The sequence below is a fragment of the Equus caballus genome, chromosome 29 (genome assembly GCF_041296265.1).
Source record: "Equus caballus isolate H_3958 breed thoroughbred chromosome 29, TB-T2T, whole genome shotgun sequence".
In the NCBI taxonomy this organism is placed as follows: domain Eukaryota; kingdom Metazoa; phylum Chordata; class Mammalia; order Perissodactyla; family Equidae; genus Equus; species Equus caballus.
Window position 1 is genome coordinate 17,020,348 of NC_091712.1, and position 26,204 is coordinate 17,046,551.

At 39.7% G+C, this 26,204-nt stretch overlaps 1 protein-coding gene across 7 annotated transcripts in view; it reads left to right on the top strand.

Annotated features, from left to right (window-relative positions):
• The window catches only part of EPC1 (enhancer of polycomb homolog 1), a 92,179-nt gene that overhangs the window by 15,625 nt on the left and 50,350 nt on the right, over positions 1–26,204 (top strand). For 3 of the 7 annotated variants that reach the window (XR_011434054.1, XM_023632004.2, XM_023632005.2), the window contains exon 1: positions 8,490–9,032. The exons of 2 other annotated variants lie outside the window; for them this stretch is intronic. Coding sequence is in view for 2 of the 5 variants with exons in the window: in XM_023632004.2 (XP_023487772.1) it covers positions 8,880–9,032 (153 nt within the window). In the remaining 3 variants the exon portion in view is untranslated. Of the gene's footprint in view, positions 1–8,489; positions 9,033–18,618; positions 18,728–26,204 lie in introns of those variants that run through there. 2 more of the 7 variants (XM_023632006.2, XM_070255459.1) reach the window with 1 other exon arrangement.

Genomic DNA, 26,204 nt, shown 5'->3' on the forward strand with positions numbered 1-26,204 from the left:
AGTAGAGAAACTTTGGCAAAGAAATGTAGCTGAACGTTTTAGTTAATTTGGTATTAAATACTGAATCCATTGCCAAAGTATAGCAATCTGCTCAAGTCTAGTGCCTGTTAGAATTCTGTCCAGTTTTATATTATTTAAATATTTTGCACTGGTTTTATTTAAATATTTGCACTGTTTTTAGCAGAATAAAAATCTTAAGAAGTTGTAGCAAAGATAGTATTTTACATTTATAAGATCTTCATACTTTTTCAAAGCTCACATGTCAGACCTCTTAAGTAATTAAAAGGATAATTTGATTGGAAAAACTTCTATTTCCTTGAGTCGCCTAGAATAGAATTTCCCAAGGTGCGCTTATATAGAACCACACGTAATAATTGATAGTACATGGTAAGGGGTGCATGGTCAGATAAATTTGGAAAATACTGTGCTAAGCATCAGGAAATAGATCTCTTTTCTGCAGGACATCTTGGAGCCTATGTGTTGTGAGCCCATGCATATTTTAAAGAGAAAGATGTAATAGGCAGTATTTTGCTAACTTATTGGTTTTATATGTAACTCTTTATGTAACTCTCATCTCAGAACATAACATCTGGGATTAGTGTTCTCTGGAACATACTTTTGAAAAATGCTAAGCTAATATCTGGGAAGAAATATTGATATGTAGGACCTAGGACTCTGCCATCAACTCAGATTGACGGTAAAATTGCCAACTTTCCTTTCTGTAGACTTGACACTATTGTTATTCAAAGAACAGCAGACATTCATTCTGTCATTCATTCATTCATTCTTACACCGTGAAAATTTAAATGCATTTTTTATTTTAAATGCTCTATTAAGATTATACGTGTTCATTATAATAAAGAAAAGTCAGTACATTCTAAATGTCCCTTAAGAGGGTAATGCTTGGGTAAATTATGGTATATACATGGGATAAGTATTTCTAAAAAATAATCTTATAAGGATGTTTAATGAGATGGGAACATTCTCAGATTATACTGAGAAGTTGGACCACAAAACAATATACAGCATTATTCTAATATTATAAAACAAGCAAGTGAAAAACAAAAACGAAACCAGAAAAGACTGGAAGAAATAAAAACACCAAAATATTAACCTTATGATGAATAAATAAATTTAAACCAAAATATATAGCCAGATATATGCGTTACCACAGCGTACTTGCATTGTTTTTTTGGCTTATGAGTCCAGTGTTTGGAAAACCTAATCTAGAAGAAATCTTAAGATCTGGATGTGGCTTGTGCCCTTGTCAGTGACTCACTTAAACAGGTCAGGTTGGTCTTTTGTTTACTAGTTTCTGCAACTGTAAAGATGGAAGACATGTTTTACTTCCTCCTGTCACCAGGATTTTGAGAAGGCTCATGAATTAATGGACCGCATTCTCTTCCAATGTCTAATGTGGGGAGTGCTGATGATGATGGCTACCCTGTGTCCCTGCCTGTGTCCTGAAGCTAAGCTGATTTTTGGCCTCAAGGTGCTTTCACTCCTGTGAGCAGCTACCTAGAAAAGTATCATAAGAGGGCACTGGGAAATCACTTCAAATTTTTACTCGGCTTTGGCTTGCCTGGTAAATGATTAATTAACATTCTTCAGGCACCACTCTGCATATGACCGCTCCGGTTCACAGCTCACCTCGCCAGAGTCGATTTCTCACCCACAGCGTCCCATAGAAATCATGCTTGCTATGATTTCCAGTGACCTCTTTATTCTTTTTGGTCCTTCTCATTGATCGCCTCCTTAAATATTGACCTCACCTGGTTTCTCTCCGTGCTTCTGCTAGATGTTGGTGTTCCCTGGGGCCCATTCTCCATGCCCTTCCCTCACTCCAGGAATCATTCCTCACACTATAAACTCATTCCTTGGGTTTGAAATCATTCACTTTCCCTTCCTTGTTCTGGACGAGAGGAGGAACTGGATTCAGAGCGCTTATCTAAGCAACTGGCACATGTTACTCAAAGTATCATAAAGAAGAATAAATATAGTGAAAGTGAAACTTTATTTCACTAATGTTAACTTATTAGATAATAAAAAAGATAATTCTGTGCCTCAAGTTCCAGAAGGAAAATAGAAATAATTTCCTTCCTTGGGTCATAGAAGCAATAGTCTCTCTCTCTTGAATGCCCTCTTCCCTGTCAATCTTTCTTTGTTGACCACCCACTAATAAATTTCACTTAAACTTAAACATAAATTTCTACTTCATTAACAGTTTTTTCTCTTGTTTCTCTAAGTTTCATCCCTTCACATCTCATGTACAGTTTATACCATACTGATTTGTACATGTTGCTTAGTGAAACTAATGCTCAAGTAGTATGTTGTACGTGCTTAAGATTGTAAGGCACCTAAAAGTTGCTACCTTTCCTTCTCCCTCCCTTTCCCTTCCTTTTCCTCCTCCTCCCTTCCACCCTTCTCCTCTCCTCCCCTCTCTCTCTTTTATATCCTTCTGCCCCTTACATCCTTGGACTAACACCTGGACTATACACAGTAGTCTGTTGGTAAGCGCCAGTCATTGGATTAAATGAGGTAACAGTAATTTAACAAAATCCAGTTTAGATAAATACTACCAAATATTTTTGGAAAGATAAGGTTTATTTCTTCAATTTTTCTTATTTTCTAAGATGGACTTTTATTTTTCTGGCGAGTCAATTGCTGGAATGTATGACATTCCTCTCTTAAGTACTAAACATATTGTATTGTTCAAAAGTATCGAACAGGGGCCAGCCCTGTGTCCTAGTGGTTAAGTTCTCGAGCTCTGCTTCCGTGGCCCAAGGTTTCAACGGTTCAGATCCTGGGCACGGACATCGCACTGCTCATCAGGCCATGCTGAGGCGGCATCCCATATGCCACAACCAGCAGGACCCACAACTAAAAATATACAACTATGTACCAGGGGGCTTTTGGGAGAAAAAGAAAAAATAAAATCTTTTTTAAAAAAAGTATTGAGCAATAACAGTTAGTTATTTTTATTTTTATTTTAGTTATTTTAGATTCCCTATTTATACCTCCCACCACTTGTCCAACTGCATCGGGAGTATCTTCACTAAAGTATTGCCACAGAGGCCTCATCAGCTGCCTACCAGGATGGTGAGGAAGAAATCAGTTGATTTATGGGACCTGGGAATTAAGGAAGGCAAATCCTAAAAATAGTCAAATTAACCCAATCACCTTTTTTGGGGGGTGTCTAAATTTTGGCAAAATCCTTGCTGTGCTTAGAACAGATTTTCCATAAATTTAGGATTTTACTTTACACAATAAGATATATTATATTTCACTATCTTTTTTCCTTAATCCCAATTCTGCTAGAACCATTTTGTGGATTTTTAAAAATTCTAGTTCCTTCTCAGACAGGCTCAATTTGGTTTAGTCATGTATATTGGAGATGCAGTTAAACTGAAATAACTTTGAGTCCATTCTGCTACAGGTTGCTAAGATTAACAATTTGCCCTTTTTTCTTTTAAGGTAGAGATAGACTGTTTCTGGACACATTCTGAATTATTTTATATCAAGCATAGTTCTTCAATATTATGTACAGGATTCCATGCAAGTCAACTCTGCAGAGAAATCAGTAGTTCAGATGTTGTTTCTGTGAAATTGCAATATTTACATTCCAAAATTTCCTAAGTGGAAAAAAAATGCATCATAAAGGGCTTTCAGTTTTAATTTTCCTAAATGTTATGTTGGAAGAATTGTTTGATGGCATTTCTTTATACAGCTTATTATGAAAATAAAACACAGAAAGTTAAGAAAAATGATTACTCCAAGTGAAAAACGTATTAATTCAGTCTTTAGTACTTTTGCATAATGCTTTCAATTCTAGCACTATATCATTTTTTAATGTTGAGATCATTGTGCATTCACACATTTTAAAGAAATTAATTTCACATTTTCCCAATTAAATACAAATGTAGTAGCTCGCTTTATTATTAGTTCTGTGAGGCTATAGAGATCATGTCTTATCATTGTTCTCCAGCACAAACCACTTTGCCTAGCTCTCACTTTGCCTAGTCTCTCTGGACTCCTGCTACCAAAACTAGTATCAAGATTTTTAAAGTCTTATTGTCCTATCAAAGAGAATTTAACTTCTTTGGATCATTGTCCATTCTTGCCCTCCTTCCTTCCTGTCTCAGAGGAAGACGTCCTAAATTAATCCATTTACATGCTTCTTTGCTTTCAGCATACATACAAACACCCTCACATCTTTCCCACTTTCAAAAACAACAAACACGTGATCTGAATACCCCCTTGTCTGTCTGTCTGTCTCTCTCTCTCTCTGCCCTCCCCTCATTGCCAAACCTCTCGAAAGAGTAGGCTTCATTCAACATCTCTCCTTCCCCACTTCTAGTTCCCTCCTCACTTGACTTTACTCTCTGGTTTCTGGAGCTCCACTCTGAAATCAGACACCAGGGATTCCACTCTTAACATTGCCTCTCGCCAGCTTGTGCCCAGAGGCAGGTCTTGCAGTCTCTCTAACAGGACACACCTCAGGGCTGTCATGAAAATTAAGTGAGACAATGCATTTAAAATGTACTCCTGCATTGCTTGGCCCATAGTGAATGTTCAATAAATGGTAGTTATCATTCTTACTGATTGAAACTGTAATCAGAGTTCAGAGATGAGAAAGATTGATGTAGGCTTAAGAATTAATTTGAATTCACCCAAATCACACACTCATTATTCAGATTAGGAAATTTGGGCCAGAGAGGTTAAGTAGTCAAAGAAATTTCATCAAGGACTATATTTGAGTTGGATTTTGAAGGATAGTAACAATAGCTTACATCTATTGAATGTTTTCTGTAGGCCAGAGATGATTCTAAATGGTTTATGTGGATTATTTTATTTAATCCTCCAAACATTCTTGTAAAGTGGGTAGCATTTCAGTAGCTAGTAGACAGTCTGAAGTGGGACAAGGAGACTAGAGAGAAAGGAATGAATAAAAACCTGGAGGCAGGAAAGACATGTTGATTTCTGAAGATGGTGATGAGACTTAGTGATCAGAGTGAAGAGCTCATCTTAGGCAATAATGAGAAATGATATTGGATAGTTTGAGGCAAAATGACGAGGCCTTGACAACCATGCCAAAACAAATTTGGCTTTATCTGATGGGCTAACTAAAGAGCAGTTAGAAAGAAATGGCTTGGGGAAGGGAGGATACAGATGAAAGTGGGGTTTTCGGAACATTGATTTGTTCTTCATATCCCAGGACCCACAGCCTCTGCCAGCCACCACGGGTTCCCACTAACCACTATCAGGAGAGTGCCAGCACAGCGTCCCATAAAGTAGGAGCTTAGTAAAGATTTATTGAAGGAATGAATGAATCAAGGGTAAATTGAATTCGAGGTTGTTTCTGGGTGGGAAATGATGAGAGCGGGGACTATGGTTAAGACAATGGGAATGGAAATAAGAAGGCAAATCCTGGAAACAATTTCAAAAAAGAAATTTTAGGACTTGGGCACATTTTGGACATAAACTAATATTTAGAGCCACATTTCAGGTTTATTACATACAACAAACTGCAGTGCATTTGATACATTCCTTTTTATGGTTTAAGCAGAAGTTCTGTATTTGAAATGAATCACATTTCAGGATGAAGTTATTATAAGTAATTATTATTACTGTTAAAAATTATGTCTCTTTCCTTTCTACTCCTACTCCCTCCACCCAAGTTCTTACCAGTTTTACCTTACACCTGGATTGTTGTCAGAATCTCCTACTGAATTCTGGCCAAATAAACCTTCGTATCTTTAAACACACCTGGCAGTTGCCTCCTCCTGCCGTTTTGTCACACAGTTGCTCTCTCCCATGAATACTCTTTATTCTACCATTTTGTGCCCATTATGAATTGGAATATTAGTCATCCTTCAGAACCAAATCACATGCTATCTTCTCCATGATGTCCGATCAATGCAGCTGGAACTAACTGCTTTTTCTCTGAACTCCCAGGGCACTGCATTTCCCCATACTGCCCTGTCCTGGTCTTTTGCTTTACTGGGTGTCCCTTTATCAGTATCTTATTTGTATCCTCTACCATGATGGTACTGTGTGTTGCCTAATCATTCAATAAATATTTGTAGCATGAATTGAAACTATTTTAAATATTGAAAATCCCTTCCCAACCAAGAGTTTCGCTTTAAGGAAAAGTTAATATATTCAGCTTTACACTAGTATGTATCCTTTGCAATATTGAGAATTTCACATCACTATTGTTGGGGATACTTACAGAAAGAGGGAACTTTAGGTTGGGAATAGAAAAAAGTTAAAGCAAAAGACAGTGCAAGATCAGCCGTTTTTTTGCAAGGAAACTCTTTGTTGGATAAAAGAAGCTGAGGAAAATTAAACCTGAATCTTTATTGCTGCATTCCTGCCCCTTAGGTAGGGAAGAAAGTGAAGTGAATATGAGGCTCCAGACTCCAGCATCTGGTTCTTGGGAACCTAGTAGGATGGAGAGTTAGAAATCAGGGCATTGAGCTGGATGGGGAACCACTGCAGAAAGAAAGTGTCTCTTAGCAGGCATAGCATCTGCAATAAGGCAAGCTCAATTTGTAAGCATCTCTCTGAACTTGCGTGGAGGGTGATTTTAGAATTTCTAGATAACAAGGACCTTAGTCGTATAGCGCCCGTTATTACCAGTGTAGAATGTGGAAATTGTTATCCATAGGCTGTTTTTTTAAAGAAGCTTAAAATATATATATTCATTTCCTTGGTGCTTCACTCATGACTTGAGATTCTATTTTGTTCTATGAAGTCTTAGGTTGCTCGATCAACCTAATTCTACTACAAGAATTTTCAGAAATCTAATATTGTAGCTGCAGAGGACTATATACTAATATTCAGCCAGTATTTTCAGAACTGCCACAGCTGGCTCAATAGGTGTCCTCTTCCACAGTGCAGTTGGCAGTTCTCGAGGATCCCAGAACGTGGCATGCTCTCTCATGGCTCTGAGTCTTTGCACATGCTGCTTCTCTTGCCTAAGATATCTTTCTCCTCTTCGTGTTTTTGCAAGGTAAACCCATACTTACCCCATATAATTTTTACTCAGATATCGTCTCCTACAAACAGCCTTCCCTGAATGCTTTCATTAGAGCCACTCCCCATGGATTGGGCGCTGCTCCTGCGGGTTCCCACAATCGCCTGGGCTTTCATCAAAGCACTTTCCTCAGGGGTGGCAACTGCCATCCACAGATCTTTTTCCCACTCTCTAAGTAAGCTCCTCCAAGAGCCCTGTGGATGCTAAGTAATCAGCAGCATACTTAGAGGGCCATGAGGGCTCAATAAACGTTTGCTCACTGAATGAATAAATGCGTAGTCTCAGTATAGGAAATGTAGAGAAAGGCCCCGTGCCTCACAGAGGTGAGTTATCAATATTAGAGTTTTAGGATAGTTTTGGATAACTGCAATCTGTGCTCTCCGTGTCTTCTCCCCACGCGGTAGAGTGTAGCTAAACCAACCTGAAAAAGAGTGGTTTGTCTGTACGCCTCAAGCTAAGAACAGTTCCAATCCAACCCCGTATTTAAGAATAGTGATTATTTCTACTATGCAGCTCCCAAGGAGAAAAGCAGACTGACGAAACATTTTTGTATCTCGATGAACATTTGAAATTTCGCTGCCAAACTTATTAAGCCCACCCCAACAGTCTTTCTGATTTTTAAAATATTCCACTGGAAAGAGCTCTCTGGATACCCATTTTCTTGCATAACATAAACCAAATGTTAACAATCTATCGCATCCATCTGAATCTCTTCTGATAATACAGTTTTCCCTTTTTTATTCCTTTTTTCGTTTGGCAGGATCACTACAGGTCTTCATATGACTCAATTTTATAAAGTTTTTCAGAGAACAAATGATAAGAGTAAGTGCGAACTCATAGCCGCGTTGAAGCAGCATCTTCTTTCCGTGCAAACAAATTTTGAAGGTCTTGCTTTAAATTTTTTCTTCCCGAAGGTTACAGTGTCCGATAATAATTATTCCCGTTGCTTCAATTAGAATAAAAGAGCGGACATAGGTAGCTAAAATACTGGATTAAAAAATACTACTTTGGAGCAGAGTGCCCTGAGCCCCATGGGTGAGAAGGGACCGAGCATTTGTTGCGGAGCCTATCCATTAGACGTAAAAATAATTGCCGGTAAAAGTTCACCCAAAGTAGCCCTCTGCCCCTATTCCGTCTGCATTTTCCTTCTGAAGACCTAACGCGCAGCTCTGCACCGCCGGCCGCGTCTGCCCGCGTGCGCAGCGCCCCCCAGCCCCTGGCCGGGCGGCCCCGGCGGGTGACAGGTGCCGGCCCGCCGCGCTCGGCCGACGCCTCCCGGGCAGCGGGCGCGCGGGGAGCGGCGGCGCCTCGGCGGCAGGAGGGCGCCGGCCGGGAGCGAGCGAGCGGGAGCGCGGCGGGCAGAGGCGGGCGGCCAGGGGCTCGGGTCCGAGCGCGAGGGCCGCCCCGTCCGGCCCGGCCGCCCTCGGGCCGGCAGGGCGGGGGCGGCGGTGAGGCGCGGGCCGCGGGCCGGCGGGCGCCGGGGGTTGGCGGGACGCGCGCTCCGTGCCGGCGCCCGGCCTCGAGCCCGCGCCCCCCCCGCGTGCCCGCGCCGCTGCGCGATGCAGTGTGGGGAATGGCTGGGGTTGGCTGAAGAGCGCACAGTGGAGTTTTAATGTCCGCCATGTTGGCCATGGCGTATTGAAGAGAGCGAGCGAGCGAGGAGCGGCGCGGCACAGCCTCCCACCCTCCCGCTGCCGGTAGTGCCCGGACGGCGGGCTCTGCGCTCCGCCCCTCAAGTCCCCGGCAGCGGCAGGCGAGTGGGGACCGCACCCCCGGTTCTCCATGATCCCGCTGGCCGGGGCCGTTTCCCCAGAGCGGAGAGGGATCTGCTGCGCCTGAGATGAGTAAACTGTCGTTTCGGGCGCGGGCGCTGGACGCCTCGAAGCCGCTGCCGGTGTTCCGCTGTGAGGATCTGCCCGACCTGCACGAGTACGCCTCGATTAACCGGGCCGTGCCGCAGATGCCCACCGGAATGGAGAAGGAAGAGGAGTCGGTACGTGTTAACTCCCCTGTCCGACCGCCGCCAGGCCCGCTGCCTCTGCTGCCTGCGGCGGCGGCGGGCTGCCTACCACACAAAATGGCCGCCATCTTCTCCTCGCCCCGACTCCCGGTCGCCGGCCGGGCCTTTATCCCGCCTCCCCCGGCCTCGAGCCCCGGCCGCCGCGGCCCGGCGGGGCCTCCTCGAAGGCCACCCGCCGACCCCGGCCCCTTGGCCCCGGGTCCCGCGGAGTTCGGGAGCCCGAAAGGCACAAAGAGGTCACGTGACGGAGCTGCCGGCAGCCATTTTGTGTTCTTAGTTCTTGGGCTGGGCCTGGTGCATCCGGAGAGGGGAGCGGGCTGGGCGGCGGGGGCGGCGGCCGGCGCCGAGCGGGCCCCGCTGCAGGCCTCGCCGCGGGCCGCTGGGTGGCGCTGCAGGGCCGCCTGGGCCTCCGCGCGCGGCCGGCGCCGGGGAGCGCGGGTTCTGCGCGCGGGGGGATGGCGCTTTCCGGCGGCCCGGAGAGCCGGCCGCGCTCGGGGCAGCCCGGCGGGGGCTCGGCTGCGGGGCGGGCGGCGGAGCGCCGAGAGCCCGGCCGTGTGCCCGGCGGCTCGCTTTCCTGGAAGATGAGACCTCGTTCCCGTCTCCTTGCCGGGACGTCTGCATCCATCCCTCCCTGTTCTGGTTGGCGGGAGGGTCCTCAGCTGCTATCCCTGACTTTTTCTTTGACCCTTGAGAAAATGTTGCAGACGCTTTTTTGGAGAACGTACCTCTTCTAAAGCCTGTGACTTTAATTATTTGGGAGGTTTTTGAAAAATAAAATTTGAGTTCGCCCGCTTTCTGGTTTCTCAACATAGGGGGAGAAAAGACCCAATTTAAGTAGATGTTATGGATGTCAATTTTGAAAGAGGGTTCTTTCTTTTCCATAACCGAACTCAAGTTGAGTGAATTCATCCACAAAAATCTTAGCATTGAGGGGTCTCCACTGGATGGGTTTCAGTGTTTAACTGTTTACAGCTAGTAGACGTTTTATCACGGCTGTGGCTTTACCTTGTGGAAGTTGCGTTCAGACGCAGGGTTAGTGGAATCTTCTGTCATTTCCCCCGATCCTTGACAGTATAACCTGATGACCGCTGATCCTAAGGAGTTGCATACCTTGGTTTTCAGGTACAGCCATTTAAACAGGGTGCAGTGTGTTGACAGTTCAAGGAGTCAAGGAGTCGCTGGATTTGTGCGCTGCAGTTCTGTTGTGGAAAATTGTACTGTAATGCCTCTATTTGGTACTGTAAGACTTCTCAATGTAGAAATTATGCTTTGTAATGTTGATTTTGATAATAAAGCTATTTAAACTGTTTGGGTTGTTTAACCTTTTCAAGTAAAATAGTTATGACAGTCGAATGTTACTTTTGAGAGTAGTGTCTTAAATCTTAACTTTTTAGATCAGTTAAGTGTATATAGTAGTTGAGATTGTCTAGTGTAGTACTGACTTCCAGCACCTGACCTATGAGACAGAACCTCTTTATTTTTCTTGTATCAACTTTAGAGTAGAATGGTGCCATTTGTTTATTTTTAAATAAGTGATTTGTTTTTTAAAAATTAAAGTGCTTGTGACTGCAGAATCTTGTCTTTTGGTTTTATTTTTGTTTCTGTTCATAAGTTTTACGGGTAATACTTTCAGGTTGGGGTGTCAGTGCTACAATGCCCTGGATATTAATTTGTAGTTCTTGTTTTGCAGCCAAGGAGGGGAGAGCCTAGATAAAAGCAAGACAGCACTACAGTACACTTCAGAAATTTAAAGTCTTGCTTCTGTGAACACTTTGCACAGTCCCGAGAGCTGCAGTCTGAAAGCTGGGCTCAACTGAAGTATCAGTGCTTGTTAAATTTTACAGATAACTTTTTTCACTGAAATAATTTTGACATTTTATAGTGTGATAGATAGCATTAGTTTGTAACGTGGAGTCCCTGTTTTTGAGAGACATAATGGATTTGTTTTTTCCTTCACACAGCCTTTTTCCATCATCTTTAGAATTTGTTTCACTTCGCAAGCAACCAAACTATGATCAGTGAGGCATAGACCTCGGGAATAGATACTGACCCGAACAGAAAAATGGAAACAGTACCAGGTCATCAGCTGCCCTGCAGCCCTGTGGTTCATGATTGTAGTAGGAGCAGGCCATATAGACACAATATTGAAAGTAGCATGTTACACAAATGTATACTAAGTGTAAATAAAGGTAATTGAATTCCGAGTTGACCTTAGAAAAACAAAAACTTATTGATAATTTGCTGAAGCGTGATATACTTATTAAGATGGAGGGTTAAAACAAACTTTTGCCTTTGATTGACACATTAGTTATGGTGTCTCTTAGATCAGAGAGACCTAGAACCTAAATTGAACATCTAGTTTAGAAAAAGTATAATCCTATCTTGATCACGAAAGATGACAGATTAAGAAAGCATTTCGTGATCAAAATGTATCTGCAGAATTGTCATGTGAAGTATTCCTGATAGTTGTTACCATATTTTGATTCTTTGGTAAACTTGACAGAAATGCTAGGTCTTAACACTAGCAAAATAACACTTCTTAATGTACTCCCGTTTAAACAGTTTTAATAATGTAAGCTGCATACATTGAGTTAATTAGGCATGCCTCTTAATTTTTAAGAAACAACTTTAAGTAGAATAGACTATCAGCTCTAAATATGACATAAATGAGTCCCTTTAGGGGTTAAAGAAGACAAAAGTTTAAACAAGCTGGGGGAGGTAGATGTTACACCATTATAATATTTTTAAGGTTTTTATTTTAACATTATAATCTTAACTTTAACGTTTTAACTTTGCAGTTAGAAATGTTAAAATAGTAAGTTTAGTGCCACGGCTTTTCGTTTAATTGAAAGGGTAACTTTTCCAAGATATCAGTGATACCGAATGCTTTTATTAAGTTTGACATATTTTGGTTAAAATTGGAACTTTATGTTATAATTCTCCTTTATGGATACTTCTCCCTTTAGGACAGACATTCTGAAAAAGCTGATTTTAAAGTGATACTTAACAAATTGGTGCTACCGTGTTCGCACAGTAGTTGAACCTTTTCATTGGGATGTCTGGAGTGTGTGCTCCATTATAAGGGCTGGAGGGTTAACCTTTCTTCTGTTACCTAACCTGGTTTGGGTAGCGTATGTGATGTAATTAAGATGTTAATGGTGGTATCACATTGGCATTACCCTGCACAGCTACTTTTGAGACTTAGAAGTAGGCTCTAGCCTCTACAATCCAACACCTTGTTTTCATAGGGTTCTAACCTGACAAAATCTCGTACACCTACTTTTTCTCTCCTCTTAAAACTACATCCTTCATTACTGGCCCAGTATGCAATGTTATTAAACCCAAATTAAGGACATTTATAAAGTGGACAGTTGTTTCTTATTTTTAATTAGGGGAAAATTGGAAATATGTACATATCTCTGATAGGAGAAAAAATAGTTAAGCACTACATTTTCAAAATAACAAAAATCTAGTTTTTCTGTTTATAAAAATAAGTTTAAATCACTTTAAGTTTAAAAGTATGATTTCTCATTTTTTGAAAGAGACCAAAAATCGATCTTTCTTCTTTTTTTTCTTTTTTAAAGATTTCATTTTTTCCTTTTTCTCCCCAAAGCCCCCCGGTACATAGTTGTATATTCTTCGTTGTGGGTCCTTCTAGTTGTGGCATGTGGGACACCACCTCAGCGTGGTTTGATGAGCAGTGCCATGTCCGCGCCCAGGATTCGAACCAACGAAACACTGGGCCGCCTGCAGCGGAGCGCGCGAACTTAACCACTCGGCCACGGGGCCAGCCCCTCGATCTTTCTTCTTTTAAAATTTTGTAAACCTAGATTTTTTAGGTCTTATCTGGAGCTGTAAAAATCTAGATTTTTTTTCCATTCTGTCCACTATCTTGGAAGTGAAATATCTGAAATCTCAATTTTCGTAGAAGCAAAGTTTAATTTTTGCAGATAGTTTGAATTAAGAATTGAGAATATTTGGACTGTTTGCATTAAGTAGCAAATAATTAGTCTAGATAAAATGAAATAATTGAGAAGCAATAATAAAATCTAGTTTGAACTTTCTTTCCTGCCCAAGATATTTTTGAATAGAAGTTTCTAAGCTGGGGTTCTGAGGATTCCATGGAAATGATTCTGGAAGTCAGTGGATTCCTGCAGCATGCATATACAATTTTGTGATGGTATATGTTTCTAGGGCGAAAGTTCATCTTTGTCGTCAGTTTCTCACAGTATTGTAATGAGGTGGGGCAGAAAGCTCAAGGTGAAGATCTACTGTCCTAAAAATTTCAGTCATTTCAGTTCTATCAATGTGGCAGTTATCATATAGACTTAATAGAAGGATAATTGAAAAATGAAAGGCTATAGGCAACTCAGGAAGAGACTGGAGACTCAACCACAAAGGGGGCCTCTTGAAAACTATGTAGTGTCTAGGTTCCTGAAGTGTTCATAATTAGCTCTTGTTTCAGTGTACTATTTTATATTTGAAATTTTGGATTAATTCTGTTTGTACTTAGATTTCATTTTCTTATAAAAAAATAATAATGAGAAACTAATGGGCTTATGTATCTAATGATGTTTTGTGGGTGCTTTATAGTCTGTAATGGAATTTGTGCTGAACTGCCTTTTCTTTCTGTTAATTAACAGGACTTAATTAAAAGTACCATCTAAATATAGGGTAGCTTATGGGGCCTGCCTGGTGGCATAGTGGTTAAGTTCGCATGCTCTACTTCTGCAGTCCGGGGATTGTGGGTTCGTATCCTGGGCGAGAACCTACGCACCTTTCATAAAGCTATGCTGTGGCAGCATCCCACATACAAAATAGAGGAAGTTTGCACAGATGTTAGCTCAGGGCCAATCTTCCCCACCAAATAAATAAATAAATAAAGGGTAGCTTAAATTTTGTAAACAAAGTTCATGCTTACAGGTTCATGAATTTGTGGCTGGGATTAAATATAAAATCACTCCTAATATGTTATTTAAAATAGACTAAGTTTTAATTTTATATTTTGCATTCTACTACATCATGGTATGCAATAGCAATAATGGTCAAGAAACAGATGGAAGATATATATGTGTATGTACGTATGTACGTAATGGCAAGAGTTCTGTTTGTATATGAAAAGGGTGGATTCTGACTATATTTATGATTCACTTTTCCTGAAAAGTTAAGAGTACTTGTTATCAGCAATTGGTTAAAACACTAATTTTAAAGTAGAGGGTAGCATTTTAAAAGGAGCAATAATACCATGGTATGATGGTATAGTTTGTGATTCCAGTTCTTAGAAGAAGACAACCAACAAGGAAATGAGAGTTTTACATTGTAATTTGGGAATAAAATGAATTGTGAGTCTCAATGCAAAGCAGTATGAGTGTATGAAATACAGAGACAGAACTACATAGAGTATGTCTTTTACTTTTAAAGTTTTGAACCCTTAAAATGTGACTTACAGTAGTATATTACAATAACTTCTGTAAGAATAAATCAATTTATGGGGAAATCAGTGAGAAAAACAAGTGATTCAGATGTTTTAAACAACTTACTAGAATTACTTTCAGTGAATTACTTGAAGCTAACTATGTTGTCTTCATCACATTTATCAATTGTGGCAAATCTTTCTTGATCAAGTTTATTAACTTAAAGCCTGGGATGTAGGTAGTGATTTGAATTATTACAGTATTTTGTGTAATGTAATATACAGACATAGTGGATACCTAACTTTGCATCTTTAAATATCTGAATTGAATTTTATCCACCAGCCCCACGGTAGTAGGTAGATGAAAAACAAAAACTTGTTGTAGTTAGTAATATCTACTATGACCCGTTATCTGAGTTGCACGAATGGAGCTATAATCAGTTTTTTAGAAGATAAAGCCCTTGTTCAATTATTCGTTGTTATGGAGGTTATCTTTAAAAAGTTTGGTCCAGCTTCAGATACACATGGTGGCATAGTTTGATGAATTTTGCAGTGGATTATTGAAGCAAACCATTTTGGTTGAATTTCCTTCAGAATAGCAAGTGCTGGCTGAAGAAATAGGATGTGGCCTTAGAGTGAATCCAGAGGCAAAGATAACCTGAGGTTTAAAATGTCCTGTGGATGGTTTAATATAGGTTCAAATCTTTTTATCTATTGAGATTAATTATTTTGATAATTGTAGAATCACGAATAGCAGTTGTATATCCTCTGAGAAAATGTACATTGGCTTTTGTGGCCTTTGACAAGTCCCTTAACCTTACTGAATGAACTTCAGTTTCTTCATGTGTGTTATCAGTCTTTTGACCTACCTTACGAGGTAGCACTGAGTAATGAATAAGTCAGTATATGTAAAAAGTGCTTTACAGGTGAATTTCATTATTATCAAATACTTATTGAATGTTTAAAATGGCCTTTTTGTTGATGCTAAAAACTGCTTACCTTTATGTAGTCCCTTGTATTTGGAATTGTCTGATATAAGCATGTTAGATATGTTCTCTATCCTTAGAGAGTTGTATGACATAGTTGTGAAAACTTGTGTCTTTAAATTTAGGTAATTATTAGTTGGGAAAAGCCTCAAACTGGGAGCTGTCAGACCTAAGGCTACATCCAGCTTCCGACACTGTGTGAGTGTGTTGCATGCATGCTCCCACTCACCCAGGTTTTTAACTGCAAAATGAGGTAGGACCATGAGAATTTCCTTTTGTAATGGGTATATTATGTTACCAGTATGTTTAAGTCTTTCCAAATGTATTTTATGTGTTTATAGAATAGTCATTAAATCTTGAATTAGTTAGTAACTTAATTTGCATATTATACATAATTTACGCAAAGTAAAGGTAGTCTGGGTGCATGGATAATCAGCTCCAGTTTATTCTAGGAAGCCTCAAGTACTAAAGGATTTAAAGAATATAAATGAGTATAGATGTTACAGAATGCTATTACTGTTATGAGAATTTGAAATTAGAGCCAGAATTTTATAGTGATGGTTGCAAATTTGTGCTTTACCTGTAAAGTAATAGAGTCTGAAGGGGAAACAAAATACAAATATGCTTGTTTTGAAGTCTAAAGCAAAGATTTAATCATTGTTCTAATAGCTAAGTGGGGATATTTGAGATGAAATATGTTGTACAAAAACAAAATATTGATAAATTCATTTTTATTCACTTTCATGGCAAATATTTTTTGCACATTTGCTGAGTCAAGCACTATTATAGGCCCTGTAGATAAAACAGTGAAAAACCAGCATTCGTTTTATGGATCTTACAATTCTAGAATTTAGGTTCTCTAAGGGCAGGAACTTTTGTCTATTCGCTTATGTGTTTTCAGCACCTGAAATAGTGCCTGGCACGTAGTAAGCGTTCAATATTTGTTTAATTGAATGACTGAATTCTAATGGGAAAACAGACAAAAGCTAAAAAGCAAATGAATAAAAATAAAAAATAAAACTCTTATATGGCAGTGGAACAAGATAATACAGAATTTCAAGTGGAGAGGGGAGGATAGAGGTTTCTTTGCATAGATGGTCAAGGAACAGTCAACCTGAAACTTGGATGGTGGGAATGAGCCAGCCGTGTGAAGATCTGCAAGAAGAACCTTCCAGGCAGGGAGACCCAAATATGCAGAGAGCCCAAGGTAGAACAGAAGGCCAGTATGACTGGAGCAAAGTGAAAAAAGGGTTGAGTAGTCTGAGATGAAGACCCAGAGGTAGTCAGGGGCTCCAGATCTGGTAAAGTATTATAGGCTACTACAAGGAATTTGTATTGTTTTGAAATTAAGTTCCTTAGAAAATTTTAGGCAAGGGAGTGGCATGATCTGAATTATGTTTTTCCAAGAGTATTTTTGCTACCTTGTAGAGAATGAGTCATATTGGGCAAGAGTGCGAGTTGATGGTGACTTTAATTAGGGTGGTAGTAGTGTAGATGAAGAGAAATGGATGGATTTGAGGTGTATTTTGAAGGTAAAACTAATAGAATTTGCTGGTAGATTTGAATGTAGTAGAGGGAGAGAGAGCACCAAGGACTAATCCCTGATTTTTACGTTAAGCAACTGGCCAGATAGATGATTGGGCCACTTACTGAAATAGGGAAAATTGGAGAAGGAAGGGTATAGAAAGGATGGATTTGTTCAGTTTGAAGTGCCTCTTACTTGTCTGTATTTAATTGGATATGCAGAATGTAGTGCATTAGACCAGTTTGCACTGAAGTTGTAAAACTTAGAAGTCATGGGCTGGTACTATAAATTATGAAAGTTTGGGGGATATAGATGGTTTTTAAACCTGTGCTCTGGGGCTTAGGTAGAGGAGGAGCTATTAGAGAGGTAGGAAGAAAATGAGGATGAAAGTTTCTCAAGAAGGAAGGACATTGGTTGGCTGTGCTCACCAAGAAGATGAGCAAGGGGAAAGTGACCATTTTATTTGATTAGATGTGTGCCCTTGGCATATTTTAGTGGAATGGTGGGAGAGAAAAAATAATGAAAGATAAAGGGGTCATAGCAAGTATAGATGGCTCTTTGTGATAGTTCTGCTATCAAAAGCAGAAAAAATAGAGTAGTAGCTGGAGGGGCCTGGGGGATCAACAAATGATTTCTTTTAAAAATGAGTTACAAAGTTCCAGCAGACACAAATGAGGGACACAAAGCTGAGTCCTCTATTGCATTTCCAGGCTGCAAGCACAGATACAGGAGATCCCAAATAGTGCCTGACAGCCTCCTTAAGTTGAAGAGACAGAAAATTCAGAGTTTGGGGAGGCTGGAGTAGCTTCAGGGCACGGTACCAGAGATGCACAGAGAGGTGCCCTTGAGTCTCTGGCTGGAAACTTTCAAGGCTGGAGGAAAGCAACTGGAAAGTAGGAAGAACAGTTCTGGGAGTTCACACAGGGATGGGAATACATAGGGTCCTTACTAGCTGGAGTAGAAAGACCTAATACATGGGGCATCAGATAAAAGTTCCTCAGAAGATTTATTTCCTAAGTAGTGGGGCCAAATTAGCTCTAGGCTAACGACTGTTCTCCACTCACCCTAATAAAGATTAAACACCAGCCTCAAAAGGATGAAGCTCATTTCAAGTAACTTAACTGTGTCCCAGAATAAAACTCAAAAATGTTTAAAGGAATACTAAAAGATCCCACAACATAAAACTCAGTATTTGGCATCTAATGAAAAAATTACCAGACATGCAAAGAATCTGGACACTACAGCTGATAACTAAGGAAAAATTAATCAATAGAAAGAGACATAGAAATAACCCAGGTAATAGAATTAGTAGACAGAAATCTTAAAATAGCTACTATGAGTAAAAATGAGTTACTAGAACTAGTTTAATAGTTGGAATGATGTCAATAAAAAGGAGAAAAACATTTTATCCCCTCCTCTACTCAAGAACTTTGCTCCTAAAAACTATTTCCTGTGTGCCTCTCTTGGATCAGTTTCTTGGAGGGGTTGGTCACTAACTTAGCAGAAATGTTTTTTTCTTTTTAAAAGTAAGGACGGCATATGTAAGAAAACATGTAGATCAGTTGGTAGAGTTAGCAGAGGGAGAATGAGGTAGTTTATCCTATGGTTCTATTTTCTCTATGACGTATGAGGTGAGGTCATAATCTTAGAGTAAGGGGGACCTTACGGGAGGCAAAGGTATATGTGGGAAAGCTGACTTCTAGAGAAATGTAGTAGGATTGATGGACTTGAGTTCAAGCACAAAGTAGGTATAATAGGATTTTTCTAGGATTGTGATTTGTCCAGCAAGTACAAAGGAGTAAGAGGGGGGTGAGGGGATTAAAAGTGTTTGTGAGGTAGATTATCGTGATAGATCATGGGATCTAAACTGGTTGAGCAGGGTAAGAAGGAAGCCTGCAGGGAGCTGATGAATAATGGGAAGGTGGTAGGACTCATCGGAGTAGAAGGCTTGTGGGATAGGTTTGTTAGAGTTGGAGTGCCAAAATAGGTGAAACTAAGTCAGGAGGGTGGTGGTTAAGAGTGAGAGGCTTGAATTAGCTTTCAGAGGTAGTACAGTTATTAGTGAAGGCAAGATCTAGAGTATAACCACAGGAGTGGTGGCTGAGGTGGAGTAGAGGGAAGAATCAGCGTGGGTGAGAAAGTCATGGTATTAGACTGTATCATCCATGTAGGTATTGTCACTACGAATGGTACCAGAAGTGTAGTAGTAGTTGAGAAGACTGAGCTCTGTGACTGTGACCAAAAGAGTGTATACAACAGCTTTAGGGGGAGAGAGTGATGGTAAGAACTTCTGAGGGGTGTGAGACTGGCAATGGGAAGCAAGGAGGATGAACGCTTAACCCCTCTATAAGTATATGGGACATGAGAAAATAACTTCTGCTTGAAAGGGCTACAGGGAGTACTGTTTCTGGAAGAAAACAGGCTTCAGTTAGGCAAGAAGATGAGGGAACATTGAAAGAAGTTGAGACTATAAAGACAAGTTTACTGATATGTCTTTATTCTAGAGAACAGTTGGAAGAGTTTGAGAAGGTGGGGAAGGGTGGATGATTGGGTCAGATTAGGGGATATTGAGATCAGAATGGTGATAAAAGCCATAGTAATGCTGTTAAGTCTTGGACTCTGTTGATAATGGGTATGAAGAATGATGAGATTTATCCGGCCAAACAGATCCAACAGTTCAAGATCCCTTCCCTACTGGAAATTCTGAGCTGTATGGGACCATTCGTGCCACTAGAGATGGCACAATAGCCTGAAGAAAGGGCAGCCCCACTAGGTAGAAACTGGTGGCTTGATGAACTCCAAGGAGTATCTATCACTCCTAGCTGGACAGTTGTATAAATGTCTTTACAAGGAAGGATTTTTCTTCCACGTTTGTTTCAGGATTCAGTAAATGGACCTCAGGGTTGAAAATCTGAGACCTCTCCCTCTTCTACATTGGTTCTCAACAGGGACTGTACCATTCTCTCACCCTCTGGAAATTCTGGAAGATTGTGTGGATGCTTTTGATTGTCACAATTTGGGGGAGATGCTGTTGGGGCCAGGGACAGTGTAAGTTCTACCACACCAAAGATAGTCCTGCAAAACAAAGAATTGCCCATGTGACTTTTGACTGTCTCACAGAACATCCCAGTAGGTGAAATTTCCACTTGTAAGTTCTCTGAGTCTAGGACCTAATTCCATTTTACATGTAAAGTTTTTTTTGTACAGTTTTGATGTATACTGAAATTTCCAGGACTGCAACTTCTATATAAAGTTAGGAATGTTGTACTTTATTTTGTTGAAAACTTTGACAGGAGTTGTTACTGTTTTGGAAATAACTTTATCAATACCGTTTGCGGTATTTGAGGCAACAGTAGTACAGACCTCATAAAGGTCTGGGTTTTAGCTATAACGTTTACAATGATTTGCTTGTAGAGCATAAGCATCTGTGATTACTTCGTTTTGTCTTCCTGGGTACATACCCAAGCATTTACATGTTGAAATATGTATTTTATTATAAATAACTTTCCTTCTATTTCTCCTTTGTTTTGCAATTAGATCCTTGGGTTGATTATTTGAAAAACGTGTATAAGTAAAATAGTGAAGGAATTTGAAAAGAGGGAGCCCTGGGTCTGATGGGGTTGAAAACAGCTACTCTCTGGGGTTCAAAACATGAGCTAGGGAGTTGAGTTTCAGTTAAAGTTGTCATTATTCTACTTATACTTACCCCAGGTCTCTTGAAGCATGGTGTAAGAAAAATCCTGTGTACAGTGTATAGCATGGTGCCTTACATATAGTAAGTGCTCAGATCTTTTTAACTTCTTAGTTTCGTTTTTAGGTCTTGAAGAATAGAAATGTGTTTTTTAGGTAGGTTTAAAAATTTTCAACAAATTTCCATCATAACAAATGATTTCTGTTATGGAGTGTTTTGATAGTAAGTGAATACTGATTTTTATACATATCTACTTGTATTTATTATACAATGTGAGATAATAAGCAAGGAAGGGATCAAAAAACATGGCCTTGAGTCAACAAGGATGTCAACTCAAATGGATTGTTTTCTCAACTTAAATACATGCTCGGTTTCCCAGCGGATGTCTAAGATGTATAAAATGTTTTGAAGAATTTGTCAGCTATTTAAAAAAAAGTTTTCTGCACATTTTAACAGATACTGTACATTTTAGTGAATTTTAGTTCTAAAAGCTGCTTTTTCAGGTAAATCAATGGATTTGGATCTAAGAATTCCTGTTAAAAGATTAGCATGCCCTCTTATTCTGAAAGGTTTATTGTCGCTTCCTAATTGGTCTTCCTACTCTAGTTTTTTAAATTTACAACCTTCTCAAAGTCATCAGGGTGATCTATTTAAAATATGAGTCTGGTTGTTACTTTGCCCAGGGTCGTTCACGAGGTCCTAGTAAAGCTCTTGGCTAGGGGTGCAATCTTCTAAAGGCTTGACTGAGTCTGGAGAATGTCACTTCCAAGCTCAATCACATAGTTAGCAAGCTTCAGTTCCTTGCTGGAGGAACTCTATCCATGAGCTTCTCCATTGTTATCTCATTGTCCTCACAACATAGCAGCAGCCTTCCCCCAGAGGGAGTGATCCAAAAGAAAGAGCACAAATGGGAGAGCATGCAAGACAGAAACCACTGTCTTTTAGGACCTAATTTTGGAAGTTACATACCATCACTTAATGTCATATGCTATTGGTCACACAGACCAACCCTGGTAAATGTAGGAGGGGACTACACAAGGCTGTGAATGCCAGGAGACAGGGATCATACCAGAGTCTCCTCATGTAGAACATTCTCACCCCCTCCCAAAGCCCCCAAAAGTCTCATCATATTATGGTATCAGCTCACAGTCCAGAATCTCATCCAGATTGGTTTCAGGTACAACTGAGGCTTCTCAGATGTAGTTCCTAAGTACAGCTTCTCAAGTACAAATTTCTCTTAACCTAGGAAGCTGTAGAGAGATATCTGCCCCTCACCCCCCATGCCCAAAATATAGTATTGGGTCAGGCTTTAGATAACAACAATAACTATTCCTATTCAAAGGGAGATGGGTCGGGGGCGGGGGGGGGGGTGTGTGTAGTAGGCACAAGGAAGCCCCTGGTCCATAGCATTTCTGAAATCCAGTCAGGGAAATGATGGTGGTTCCTTGGTTGAGTGGCAGTTCCTGGGTATAATTCAGCCAAAGCTCTCAGGTTTGCCCTTTGAATATTTGGTTTTTTACTCTTTTCACCCTTCCTTTTTCATGAAAAATAGAATATGTTTGCTACCTGCCAAAATTTTGGGACTCTGAAGGCCTCTTTTCATTTGGTATCATCTCTTGTCTCTTTTAGTTCAAGCTGGCAATGTTTCTGAATAATTCTTTTAAAAACTTTTTGGGTCTTCTATGAATTTTATTGGGATCTGTTCCATTAGTTGAAAGTTATACCCATAAATCTCTTTGAGATAAGCCTTTTACTACCATAAACTCCTGCTGAGAGACAACATTTAAGCTTCCTGAAAGCCCTAATGTTTGATTGAGAGAATCTTTTAAGCATGTAGTTCTCTTTAGCAGGCCTTTTATCTAACTGAATAAGGACTCTGAGGCACCATCTTTGATCTTTCTGAGGTCTTAACAAAAGATTACGGTCACTCCCTCATGTTTTTCTGTCAGTGCCCTGGATTTGATCTTGGCTCAGAATCCATTTCTCAACTTTAGTGTTGTTTGCAATCTGGAGAGACTACAGCTTTTCAAAACCATCAAGTTCTGGCTCCTCTTAAACAGTTCATTTAGTTTATTCTCATTTTTTACCATATATAGCAGAAAAACAAGGCAGCGCTTTCAACACTCTGCTTGAAAATCTTAGCTAAATCACTCAGTTCGTTAGGTAAATATTCTGCTTTTCACATAGCTAAAGGTGACAAGTGTTCCTGAACTTTCTGTCCCTTCCTAACAGGGATATCCCTTCCTTCCTCTAGTTTCCGATAGATCTACCTCATTTTTCTGCCCTCACCTGCAGCCTTATGAAACATGAGGATTTTATTAACAGCTTCTTCACTAGTCCTGTCCTCAAAGGCCAGGTCTAGTTCCGAAGCCACTTCAACATTTTAGGTTTTTGTTATACAGTGAGGACTCTTAGTACCAACATATGTGTTATTTATTGCTACACAACTACTTATCCAAAATTTAGCAACTTAAAACAACAAACATTATTCTCACAGACTCTGAAGGCTGGGAATCTAGGAGCAGCTTTACTGGGTGGTTCTGGCTCAGTGTCTGCAGAAAGCTCTGCAGGGTTGCAGTCATCTCAACTGGAGAATCTGCCTCCACTCTTGACTCACATTGTTGGCCAGAGGCTTCTGTTTCTCATCACACTGGCATCTCTTGACTACCTGTGTGCTCTCACATCTGGCTTCCCCAGAGCAAGTGATCCAAGAGAAGAGTGTGCACAAGTAAGAGAGTGCCTAAGACAGAAGCTGCCGTCTTTTATGACCTAATCTTAAGAGTGACGTACCATCACTTCTGCCGTATGCTATTGGTCACACAGACCAACACTGGTACAGTGTGGGAGGGGACTACCCAAGGGTGTGAATACCAAGAGGTAAGGATCATTGGGGGCCATCTTGGAGTCTGGCTACCGCAAGCTCTATGCTCAATAAACTGAACTACTTATTGTACTTAATGTTCTCTTAGTTCCTCACCTCTGTCTTTGCTTGCATCACCCCTCTTTATCCCCAATGCCTTGCTTTTCCCCATGTTCACTCAGCAAACTCCTGTTTGCTTTCAACTTTTATGAAGCCTTTCTTGACTTACCCTTTCAAAGCCCTGTTACTGCACCTGAACTTTTAGAAAACAAATTCATTGATGTGATTGTTTCCTTTACTACACTACAAGCCTTTTGAAAGCAGAAAGTGTTGTATCATAAAAACTTAATATTGTTCTGGCACAAATGTTTCTTTAATGTTTAAATAGTTCTGGAAAAATCTAGATACTTTATGATATGATCATTTGTGTTCTAAAATGGTAATCAGATTCCTGTTTTAACTGAGTTTTTGGAGTAAGGCTAATAAAATAAGATTTAAGCTATGGGTTTTTGTTTTTGTAAGATTGGGAAGTACATGAGACGTTCTAATAATTAAGCCAAAATTTTAAGCCAGAGAAAATATCATGGCCTTTCCAAAAATAGATTTTGTGAAATTCACTAAAAGTACTTATTTTATATTGTGTTGATTTATCAAATATTTGTAAACTTAGACTTACAAAGTATAATGCTAAATATTATAAGGTCCACAGACGTGTATTTCCCTTCAAGGAGCTTACACTTCACATGGTAAATAAATCATAATCTGAGGCAATCTTTTTCAGTCCCTGTTGTAAAGATCAGAAATACCTATGTTTAGTTTGGGTCGTTTATATGCTGTTACTCAGAGTCTAATAAAACCGTGTAAGCCAACTTCTAAGATTAAGTTCCTGAAAAATCCTCTGATTTCCCCCCCTTTTGAAGTATATATAAGTAAAATCATGTGAAATCAAAATAAATTATTTTACTCTAAGGTTTTTACATTTGAAATTCTTCTCTCTGATCTGAAACTGTTTTGAAAATCAAGATTTTGGTTGCAATTGCCTTTTTATTACCGTCTTTGAAGTTTCCTTTTCATCTGCCATGGGGGTCTCTTGATGCTATATATGAAGATTCAGTAGTGAATTTTTTTCCCTTAATGAATTTTTCATTTTTAATACAATTCCAATAAAATAGAAGCAATCTTTTTTTTCCTGTATACCAGGAAATATCATAGAACCAACTCCATGAAAGTATATTCCTTGATTCCTTTGTCTTGGGTTTTTCTATATACTATTTAAAAACATCTGTTGAGTTCTATTTTATCTTTTGTCTAAACTTTTATGCTGTGATTTTATAGAATACACTTCAGAAATTCCTCCTAACTTGTGTAGTGATAAAACATTTTTGGTCTGTTTTTTTGAAGATAGAAATAATAAAGAAATGCTTGTGATAGGATTAACTTTTTTTTTCCTGATCTTTGTATTTTTGGGACTGGTTTTTTTGCTGTGAAATTTCTCCATTGAACCTTAATTTTTATTCATATCTAAAACTCTTATTTCTCAAGGGTGCCTAATACTTTGTATCACTAGCAAGAAACCAATTAAGTAACTATAATATCTCTTTAGTTCTGGGCCCAGCTTACCTTATAGCCTTTCTGGAATGAATCTCAAGTTTGAATAAAAAGCATTTCTGATATCTAAGATCCAGATCTAGAAAGTTTTCACTATGTAGCCTGCCTTATCAGTTGGGAAATAATGGAATATAATCTATTGTTTGCTATGTGAAGTGGCATGAAACAAGATGACCATTCCTCCTTCACATATGTGTATCTTCTAAAAGTGTTGCTGGGGCCTGTTGGAGAGGCATCCTTGTGATGTAAATACATTATGCTAGCCATAACGTATTGGTGTTATGCTGTCCTTTCACTCAGTTTAATGTGTTCAGATTTACTATGAATCACAGTAGAGAAATTAGAGAACTAGGATGAAAGTTCAGATAGACTAGCAAGAGCTTAAAATACCCTGAGTAAAAATTCCAGTATAGTGGTTTTTAATTTCCTAAATAGTTCAAATGGTTTCATCTCCCTTGCCACTTTCCTAATTCAAGGTACTGTTATCTCATTCAGTACCTTCCTAACAAGTCTTCTCGAGACTTCAGTTACTGCCTCCTCCAGTACTCTTAACACAACCAATGGTCCTTTGAAAACTGAAATCTTATTGTGTCACTTCCTGCTAAAAACTTATGAAGTGCTCCCATTGCTCTTAAAGAGGCTTATATACTAGGCCTTATGTGATCTGGCCGCCACCTCCTTTTGGTTCCTCCAAAGCCTTCAAGTTCCTTCCAACCACACAGTCATTTCTTGTTTTTTTCCCCATGTACTGAAACATTTTTCCCCTACAGGTTGGTTTAGCAGTCTCCCACTGATCTCTCAGATCTCAGTTCAAGGGCACTTCTTTAGGTATCTATCCATTAGCATAGGTCTGTTACATACTCATATCGTATCTTTCTTAGCAATTACTCTTGTAAACTTCCATTTCATTTATGTGGTTATTTGATTAGTCTTTACCACATGACTCAAGTTCCAGGTGCCTTTAGCATTGGAATTTAATGCCTCCATTATTTGTTGAATGAATGACTGGATTGGCTTAGTATTAATTTATTCATATGTTTCAGTTCAGTCTGTCCCAGGGCT